General features: G+C 39.2%; 1 protein-coding gene across 2 annotated transcripts; it reads right to left on the minus strand.

Annotated features, from left to right (window-relative positions):
* Positions 1-1,571: 1,571 nt before the first annotated feature.
* LOC149021352 (4/1 protein short form protein) lies at positions 1,572-6,595 on the minus strand. Of its 2 annotated transcripts, XM_089149592.1 has the most exons (8): positions 6,442-6,595; positions 6,096-6,201; positions 5,437-5,492; positions 3,720-3,797; positions 3,374-3,447; positions 3,166-3,299; positions 2,978-3,073; positions 1,572-2,459 (listed from the first exon to the last, which is right to left on the minus strand). In XM_089149592.1, exons 1-8 carry the CDS (start codon positions 6,502-6,504, stop codon positions 2,311-2,313), a joined length of 756 nt encoding a protein of 251 aa, XP_089005718.1. In that variant the 5' UTR covers positions 6,505-6,595; the 3' UTR covers positions 1,572-2,310. The 2 variants fall into 2 exon arrangements, with proteins under 2 accessions (XP_089005718.1, XP_089005717.1); XM_089149591.1 differs by lacking the exons at positions 3,720-3,797; positions 6,442-6,595 and having other exon boundaries at positions 6,096-6,373.
* Positions 6,596-10,955: the final 4,360 nt, after the last annotated feature.

Consider the following 10,955-nt stretch of genomic DNA (forward strand, 5'->3'; position numbering starts at 1 on the left):
ATATGTTCGAATTGCATTTTCGACAAAATTGAAAATTTTCCAAAAATTTACGAAAATGCCCTTCTTCCATCAAAATAAGCACATGGACTAATCCAATTGCAATCTTCTTCTTGTCTCAACAGGTTCATCATGCCTAGAGGTGGACGGAGGGCTGATAGAGGTCGAGGACATGTTCCACGGCAGGAGATTATAGATGAGGATCACTTCACTACTAGAGCACTAGCCAGCATTCTAGATGTTCCGATCATATGGGATTCTTGCTGGTGGATCCCGGTTGGCACAGACATCACAGAGGCTTCGGGAGACAACTAGGTCAAAGGATGAGGGTGACATTGCCAAGACTGATGACACAGAAGATGAGGGTGCCGAGGATGATGGCTCAGAGGATGAGGATGCTGATGACGGTGATGATGATGATGGTGATGATGGGGATGAGCATGGAGATGATGATGATGATGATGATGGAATTCTAGCTCAGGGTAAGGATCAGAGAGATGAGGATCAAGGTCAGGATGAGATTCTGAGACATGAGGAGATTCCTACACTGCAGTTCTTCGAGGTTGGAGGTCCATCACATACGACTTATGAGGCTCTAGGTGTGGCTTCTCATCAGTCAACGCTTCATTCCATACTTGAGAGGATAGACGCTCGTTCAGGAGGCTATTGAGGCTGGACAGAGGAGGATAGAGTCCTACATGTGCACTTTGGGTGAGCAATTTGCACGACTGGAGGAAGAGTTCAGAGTTAGGAGAGATCAGACTGATTGCCGGAGTCGATCACCTAGATAGATAGTACTAGGAGTTTTCTTTTATGCTTTCACATATGTATTTCCTTTCAGACTTGTAAAAAGTGATACACCATCTACACATAATATTATATTGTGATAAACAAAGCGAGCTATGTTGAAGATGAGGAAATGAAATAGCGAAGGAAGACGGAACCAATGGCGGGTGAGTGAGTACCCAGTATGAGTGAGGTGGATTACTTGCCACCGAAAATGCTGCTGGTTCAATAGATCAATTACGTTCTTAATATTAGGTTTCACCCATTAATTTCCATTTTATAATCTTCAATTAGGATTTGGAAAATAAGAATTTAGAATTGATAGAACCAGGGATTTGGGAATTGGGTAATGAAGGAGGGTGTGATTTTGTAAATTAATAAACTTTAACTTCTTAAAATGTAAAAATAAAAAAAAAATTAAATGAAAAAAAATAAGGGCAAATTCGTCATAAAAGTGATAATTTGTCATTGCATTGATTTTTTCTATAGTACAGGGGAGGCAGATGCAAAGTCTCAAGTTTTTTGGACTAAAAATGACATAAATCAAACCTCTGGGGGTCCAGATGAAAATTACCCAAAATATAATCATCGATTTTAAGGCTTCGTAAAAGCAAAGATACTCTTTGGCTGGTACCAGAACGATCTACTTTAATTTGCTCGCATGATTCGCTGGAGCCTCGGAGGATGAAATGAACGTGTAAATAACAATACTAATTTAACACGAACCCAAGTGAACAACTTTAGGGTTCCGTAAACAACCTTTTCAAGTTCTACAGATTTTTTCACTCGGTGAGGATCCCTTTCATTTTTGAAAAGCTAAATGAGGATGATAAATCTACTCTTCTATGGTAACCTTGAAACATGGATACAAATAGACTTACGATCTTAACTGATGGTGAGGCCATCAAACATCACAAGTTAGCCATAAAACATATCTATTAACAATGCATGTATAGGAACTTATGGAAGTCAAAAGCCACATATCAACATGGAAGTCAAAAGCCACATATCAACAACATCTAACTTTGTATGAAGTAGATGCATTTCATCTCCAGGAAACTCAAGGTTTCCACAAGTAAAGTCCAAGAATATTTTCTCTATACATCTCAACAATTTTTATTGAGAAGCTATTACGAGACCTTGATCTTAGGGCACAACTTTGATCTACTGGCCATTATGCCAAGCCTTGCCTAAGTTTTGCGATCATTGTTAATAATAATTGTGATACATATACCACATAATACTGTTAGAGAAGACTATTTACCTTGTGGATTATAGTTAGTTTTCTGGGAAAGAACCTTTGCTGTCCTAATTCACTTCCTTGATGCCAAAAGACAAAATGGCTTCCAGAGAAAAAGGAATGGCCATGAATCATAATAAGAATCTAATGCTTACATGAATATAATGCTTCAACATCATAAGGAGAAATGGAAATCCAATGTCTTGCATGTGTAAGTGTCCCTTCAATACCTTTCAATCAAGTTGCAACAAAAATTACCCTTCCTGAAAACTATTAAACTGAACAGCCTATTGCCAATCTTCAGATGTGTGTAGCCCCTTCTTTAGGACTTCATTTTCCTTTCGCAATTTCATAATCTTCTGCTTAAGTGTTTCCATATGACGATTAGAAGTCGAGTCCCATTGCTGTTCTCCCATTTTTGTCTTGCAGATGAGCACTACAGCATAGCATACAGTTGTTCGTATTTTGTTAGAAGATTTTGCTCCCCCTCAGAAGATTTAATATTAATGCCCTTTAGTCCCCAAACTAACCCACATGGAGTCCAGAATGTTGCTAACTGATCCATAACTCAATTTATGCAGACTTGGTTCCAGATCATAACTGACAAATAAAAAGGGAGTTTCCATTTGGCATTTCTATTCAAATTGAAACACAAGAAGATTACTCCTGCAAGCAACATTTACTAAAAACCCAATTAAATAACATGCAACCAATTAAATAAGGGAAAATGTTCTCTGTCCAAGAATTTGGTCCCTGCCAAACAGCAAAGCCGCTGCAAGCATCAATAGGACAAATTTCCTCCTTTCTTGGGAGAGGGGAAGTGATCATTTCACCATATCATGTGTCTGAATGCAGAAGCCACAATCCTAGACCAGGGATTTTTTTTTTCTTCTAATAATTGATTATGTAATAAAATGTTAAGTCAACACAAGATTCAGAATAATTTGTACTCACATTCTTTTTCTGCATTTTGAAGTTTCTTGCTCAACTCTTTCTTCTCTTCCTGCTCAATTAGGAGCCAGTCCTTCAGATCTTGATTTTCATGATAATCTATTAAAAAAAATCAGCATGTTTATCATGATATTTAGTTGACAAAATCCGCCATCGTAAGTAAAAATGCACAGTTAACTTTGTTGCCGCACATTTGGATTCTACATCAGCATGAACCTGTTCCAGCCTTTTAGTTAGGGCTTCTATATGGTTCTTATAGGCAGCCAAGTCTTGGCAAAGTGGACTTATTGTTGCTTCATTTTCCAATTGTCGCTGTAAAGAACATCTGACAGCATGCAAATATTAGTCGAATTTTTAATCTTTCTCATTTTCTTTTGGACCTATAGATGATTCACCTACCTTAACTTTGTCTCTAAACCTGTGATCTTCCTCGCATGCTCCTCTTTAAGAAATTCTACAGCCCTTTTATGCTCCTGTTGATTACTTATTCAGTTCAGCAATGTTCTCCTACTTATACTGAGGTGCCATTTGAGTATTGCATGTCTTGCTTACCAATGAAAAGATGGTGCAAAGCAGTGTAACTGAATAAATAATGACACAGATTTTCAGAATGGAACTATCAATTAAAAGTCCCAGAAACATTGCACCTGGAATCGGGCCCTCAAAATGTACAAAATACATGCTACACCAGGATACAGAGCACTCCATTTCATTTTGCATAGCAATATTTCCCGGTGCTACCTACATTTTCTTTACTGAGATGTTCATCTTTCATTTTCTTCAGTTCCTCTTTTAAGCTTTCATACTTGGTACATTGTTCAAGCTGTGCATGTCAGCAGAGGACCAGAATGACAAATAGCTTGGATTAGGTCATCAGAAATTATATTTTAAAGTTGGGATAAGGTGAAGATGACAGTTTAATGTTTAGAATGTTTGATGGGATGTAGTTTTATAGTGATGTCACAATAACAAAACAAAATAGGAATATGTTGGGTATGGGGCTATAAGACATGTATATGGAAGGGTCTGCGCCAAAATCAGTGTAAGATCCCACATGTAATAACTTCAAAGGATCAGCTAATCAGAGACAGAAAAAATCAATATGATAAAATGGGTTCTAACTAGCAAAAGTAAACATGTTCTCAGGAGAATTTTTTGAGACAATGGTTCAATGATTCTTGACTCTTCAGCTAGATGATAATACAAATCTGGCATAATCCTTTAATTTTGGTTTCATTTTAGCTGAATCACTCAAATGGGACCTGCCAAAGTCAATATCCTCTCATGATAGAAAAAAAATGGATGTTACAAAATATTCCGAAATTCAGAATCAACTCTAATCGGTTGTGCTCTGACTATGCTTTGCATTGTACTGTAATCAGACAGAACAGGATGGAACTGGTCAGACTTGGCCTAGGTGGACTCAGTAGCCGTAGGATCATCAGGCTTATGCAGAATCAGATCCAGTCATTTTCAAGTTGAAACGGAAGATTCCACCAATTCTGATTCTAATTCTGATTTAATTTTGAACCCTAGTTTTGAAGGCTCTAGAATGGTAAAATGGTCTATGTACTCAGAATGGGGATTTTCCAAAAACTAAATAGAAAATTTTCTAATTATAATCAACAAAAAGTGTAACTGACACAACTCACTAGCAATTGCAATTTTTCGTATTTTATGCTAGTATGAAGTACATGATGTGAGACATTGGTCACACAAGGATGGAAAATAGGATGGTGAAAATTGATGAGAAGGGGATTCTGCAATGTGATGATTTAATCTAGGCTCAATCATAAAAAAAGGTGATATATATGGAAAATGATGTCCTATAAAGGAATAAAATAGAATCGATGAAGCAAAGAGGAATGTTCATAATGCTAAAGCATAAAAGAAAATTTTTATGTGGGACAGTGATACTGTCAACTATGACGTAGATCACCGATGTTGGACAACTAAGAAGCATCACATAGATAACTCTATTGATGCAAAGATCAGGATGTTGAAATGGATGACTAGCAACTAGGAACGATCATTAAGGTTGTTTCAAGAGTGGCTCTACTACATGATAAACCGTGAGAAAGTAGTTTGAGGTGCCATGGCCATCTTAGGTGTTTATATACCCTAATAAGGATCACCAATTTGATTTAGATTGAAGGAACTAAAAGAGTTCAGGACAGACCTAAAATGGCATCAATAGAAGTGGCTATGAAATCGATGCATATCCTAGTCCTTGAATCAAGTATGACCTCATACAGAGCTGATTGTTTGCCAAGGATTTATGTAGCAGGCTGCAGGCCTGACTAGTTATGCTGTTCTGGTGCAAGGACGACGTACTCATCATGTGCTACTTTTGGCTATCTTAAAGGTACCTAATTTCTCAAATGCTATCAGTCTTTCTTCTAAAATAACTACATTGCTTGTCAAATAGATAGTCTTAAAATAAGTGATACAGAAAGCAAAACCTGATCAGCTACTTTGTTTACAGTCTCTGTGCACAGCTTTTTTAAGCGCTCATTATCTGCAGACAATAAGTACCTTAGCATGGCAACCAGAATATGCCTTTCAGAGTCAAGAAATGTAGATTTGCAACATGACTAGAAGCATGTTACATTGAAAAGAAGTCACAGAGCAAAAATGCAAGACACTCAGTTTCGATGAAAAATTAGCGAATAAACTAAACAGTATTTACAAACTATAGACCTCTGCCTCCACCTCCAACATCCAGTCAAGGAGTTAGCTTGTTCCTTTAATAGTCACCTTATGATTTCTTTATATATATACGCAACAAAATGGATTAAAAGCTAAGAAGGTTCCGCAGACGAATTGAGGAAATTCTGAGAGAAAATGATTCGCTAATCAGAACCATAGCTAGCAGTATCTGAATCAATCAGCCAAGTTACAAGCCCTAGAACCAGGAACACAACCGAAAGCAAAAGTTTGTTTCGAGCAAAACATATAATTAGCATTAGTTTTCCCATACGAACTATATTATTCGTGAGAGCTCTTCAAGTTTGCTCCAACAAGCATATCGATCACAGAACACGAACTATATAGATTACAATAATAAATCCAAAATTGGCGGAAAAGATCATCGGGACCAGAAGAAAATAAAATTCCTAACCTAGTTTGAGAGTGTTACAGGTGATTTGAAGAGCTTCCCGCCTCTTGACCTCAGCCTTGGAGCTCAATTTAAGTGACTGGTTCTCTTTGGTACCTTGTTTGAAGTCCTGCGAACAAACATGGAAGATCATTGCAAAAATACTAGATGTAGTACTTCACAAGGAAATCCAACGGACATCGCTCGTCGTTCACGAGAACTTTATGAAATGATTGACACACACAAATCGAGAAACTTTATGAAATGAATTCCATAAAATTGACCAAAAAGGACCAAATTGAACTCAAAAGAAGTATGCGAATCGATGAAAAGGAAACAATTTGGAAGCCATAATCGTGATCGAGCATGCCTCGTAGATCTGATCGAAACAAGAAAGCAGAGATTCCGTTTCTGCATCTCCATTTTCTGCCATTCTCTGTGTCACTCCCACTGTTGCTCTCTCTTTCTCTCTCGGATTTCTAAAATTGCTCGGCGGAAGCCGGAATGGTGTCAACTGCCAAACAGTTCGGGATCAGGTTCAGGTTCAATTTTTCGGTTCAGGATGTAATAGACCCAAGCCGAAACTGAACCGTTATTGATCAGTTCTAACTTCTTTTATGGGCAAAAATTATCATTTTTTTTTTATGAAAAGAAAAGATCCATTTAGCTACTTAACAACATGGGTTTGTCAGTGATATTGATATGGACAAATTATGAACGGACCGGGTTCATACCTGGTTCGACCCTCGACCCCGGTCGAGTCAGAGGGAACCGACTCGCTTCCGAGCAAACCGGGTCCAGAAGATGGCTTGCTGAGGAAGAAAACTTATTCAGCTACAAGCACACCCTAATCCTACTTATGGATTAGGTTAATTACTCTAATGACGGCAGATTCAAATTGACGGCTGCGGCTAATCATTATCGAAGGGATAATCATCACATAAACTAAAGGTTATCTCAGGAATCCTCTACTAGTCCAAACTAGTAGAAATCTATTGCTCAACGGATCTAACTGTTAAGATCCAACGACTACCCGAAGAAGGCTCAAGTGCATCCAACAAAGGAGATTCGAAGGTACACTCTATATAAACCTCACTGCCATACAAGGTGGAACACACACAACTTGAGACTGAGACTCAGATCTAGATACAGACTGATAGACGTAAACTATCAGAGGCTTACGATCTAGATCACCTTTCCCAGTTCTTTATTCCTTAGCTCTGTGTTTCTAGTAGAGCCGTTTGTGATTAAGTTCATCAACTGACTTAGCCTTCGGAGGTGGACTCCCGACCCCCGCGGTCGGGCCACATCTGACGCTTTCGTTTTGCAGGTCATCACGAGGAGATCTAAGGGCTGAGCAGATTTTGGACGCATCATTTGGCGCCGTCTGTGGGAAACGAATTGAAAAGCCATGGTGACTAGATCAGCAGCCGCTGCACAGCGCGATTCCGGTGTTCAGATCTCTGGAGCGAATAATCCAGATATTCCTCAGGGAAGCCAAAATCCTATCGAGGTAGATGGTGGTCAGGGAGGACGTAATCCTCCTGATACATTTTAAGATCAATTGAATCAGGTAAAGATTCAACTCTTGGAGGTGAGCCAATCACTCCGCATGCTCACCAGACGAGTGGTTTTACCACAAGAACCTGATCAACGCGATTCAGGGAGACGTGCGTTGCCACGTGATCAAAGATTGGCTGAAGACCGGAATATCGATCAGAATTTTTGTGGACAATCTGAGCGGACAATTCAGACTTTGGAAGACATGCTCAGATCTTGCGTGGTGGATATGGGTGGAAATTGGGATGAACACTTAACATTGGTTGAGTTTGCCTATAATAACAGTTATTAAGCAACGATAGGCATGGCTCCGTTTAAGGCTTTGTATGGTTGCACTTGTAGAACACCATTGTATTGGACTGAGACGGGTGAAAGAAAAGTCTTAGGTCCTGAATTGATTGAAGCTACGAGCACAATGGTGGATATGATAAGAGAAAGGATTAAGTCTGCTCAGTCAAGACATAAATCCTATGTTGACAAGAGAAGGACTGATCTGGAATTTCAAGTTGGAGAGAAAGTTTTCTTGAAGGTTTCACCAATGAAGGGTGTGATGAGATTTAATGTTAAAGGAAAACTTAGCCCTCGTTTCATTGGACCTTTTGAGATTTTGGAAAAGGTTGGACCCGTTGCTTATCGATTGGCATTACCTCCGGCTATTGCTGCTGTGCATAATGTGTTCCACATTACGATGCTCCGAAAATATGTTGAAAATCCGGAACATGTCTTACAGCAGGCACCTGAAGGACTTAGTGCTGATCTTACCTATGATGAAGAGCCAGCTGAAATTTTGGATAAGAAGGACAAGCAATTGCGGAATCGCACCATCCCTTTGGTAAAGATTCGTTGGAAGGACCATAACCCTGAAGAAGCTTCTTGGGAGAAGGAAGAAGGTATGAAGGAGAAGTTTCCTCACCTCTTTGGAAGCACAGGTACGGTTTCAATTTTGGGGACGAAATTTCTTTAAGGGGGGGAGAATGTGAAACCCAGCCCTGACCCTAATCCGGAAACTTTGTTATTTGTAGGTCCAGTGACCCGAAGTAAGGCAAGAAGTCATCTTTGGGCCATTTCTGTTGAAGACTTGATGGCTGGATTGGAATCCATGAGTGTTGATGCTAGTGTCCCAATGGTGGAAACTGCACCCGGATGAAGATTGGATTAGTTGATGGTCTTGGAGTGGTCTCTGTATTGATTCGAAGGCATTTCTAACTCCTAAGTATGTCACTCTAGGTGTGTGCAAAACCCCTTGATGTTTGGACTTGATCTGAGCCTTCAATTCCCTGCTTTGAAGTTGCTGTCTTGATTGGTCGACTCATTGGTCGATTGGACCAATCGACCAATCAATCGACCAATTGATTCTGTTTTTGAAATTTGAATCCTGTCTCTTCTATTTAAGTCTAATCTCGGGAATACTCCACCTCCTCTGCCTCCTAAGCCTCTGGAACGAGTTAGAACCCTAATCTAACCCATTCCCTTGTATTCTTTGGTGATTTCTCGCAAAGACTTGAAGAATTCTTCATCTTCCTACGGCAAAGGTATGATTTCACTCACTCTCTCTTCTATCTCTGATTTTCTTTCTTTTATTATGTTCTTCATTGAGATCAGAAAGATGATGAAGCACTCTTGTAATCATCAATTCTCTGATCTCACCATATTCTTTAAGACTCATGATCATCATCATGATCTTAAACCCCGCCTGTTGAATTCTTAAAAACCTAACCCTAATCCTTTGAAACCCTAACCTGTGTGATTGTCTGGAGAACTTTTGGTAACCTACCTTGTGAAAGGGAAATCCTTTTTGGGTAACATTGTGTTAACCTAAAACTTAATCATCTATATTTTCCTGTTTTGATTTGTCTTTGTTCATCCAGATCTCACAATTATTTTTCCGAGGGAACCAAAAAGGGTGAAACCCTAATTTTCTTGGATCAAACCCAGGAACCCCCTTGTTGATCATGTTAACCCAATTATTATGTTTTCTTTACTAGATCTGAATTCTTTCATATCCTAGTTCATTATTGTCACGCCCTCCCAGCCGGTACCCTATCTGGCATACCCAAGAGTGTGATCCACAGCCCGAAGATCAGGTATCGAGTGATCAACCTCCCACATAAACAATAACATAATCATGAACAACCATAACAAGAGTGCGGAAGATAAATCATAGATCCAATAATGAAAGAATGAATCATAAACGAAACGGAATAATAGATATAATCAGAGTGTCAAACAGATAAGTAAAGTGAAGCAAAAATCCCACTTTACATCCAGCGGAAAAGTAGCTCTAAAGAATAAACTAGATAAAAGCTAATCCCAGTAGCAAGTACATTGGGTAACTAAATTATTCTCCACTTTGTAGACGACATCCTTGTAGGTGTAGATCTCATAAATAGCACAAGGACGCTTCCACTCAATGGTCGGACTAAGCATCGTACGGAGCATAACCACCCGTGGGATCTTCGAGTAATTGTGGTAACCGCAATCACCTTCCCCGGAGATATGTCTCTTCGCCTTGCGCTTCCTCATAGGGACCGTCATAGTATTCCGTACTGCAGGATAGTCTAACAACATTGTACAATAAAGGAATGAGTTTCAAAGAAACTCAAGTAAGGCGTTAAAATCCATAATAACATAAATGGCGGGATTCCGAACAATCATAAATGCAATATGATATGAGACAAACAATGAATGAATGAATCTAACTCTAAGTATGCTGGTCTCTATTGGCGGACATGCTTTAAGTCATAGCACCGTACTTCTTTAGGAAAGTCCACTCACATCCTCAACCATTTAAGATATCTTGGATTCTCTCACGGATCATTTCACCGGCAGAGGTAATGGGTCCTCATCGAAAACGGGGAAGAAAAAAAGAAGGGGAAAAGCAAAGAGTCACGACAGGAGAGGGACGGACACAGAGGAAGAAAGAAGAAAACGGATCCAAAGGAAAGGGGGAGGAGGAGCAAGCTAAAACAGACAAGGAGAGAAGAGAAAAAGGGAAACCCGATAGGGACAAAAGACAAGAAACACAAGAAACCAAGCACAAGAGGAAGGGGAGGGCACGAAAACAAAAGGAGCGGAGAGAAAGGAACCCAAAAAGAAGAAACAGCACAATATACACACAAAGGAACCCAAAGGAAAGAAAGAAAAACACGTATAACAGGTAAGTAAACAAAGAACAACAAAGAAAAGAAGAGAATCAAAGAGAAAGAGAAACATGTAAGAACAATTAGGAAAATAAAGAATAAATAAGAAATAGACAGAAGAATAAGGAAAAACCACTACTAAACGAAAGAACCAAAGAAAAAGAAGACGGCAAACGAGAAGAAG

Source organism: Hakea prostrata, chromosome 3 (genome assembly GCF_041222555.1).
Source record: "Hakea prostrata isolate BN-2017 chromosome 3, UWA_Hpros_2, whole genome shotgun sequence".
NCBI lineage: Eukaryota > Viridiplantae > Streptophyta > Magnoliopsida > Proteales > Proteaceae > Hakea > Hakea prostrata.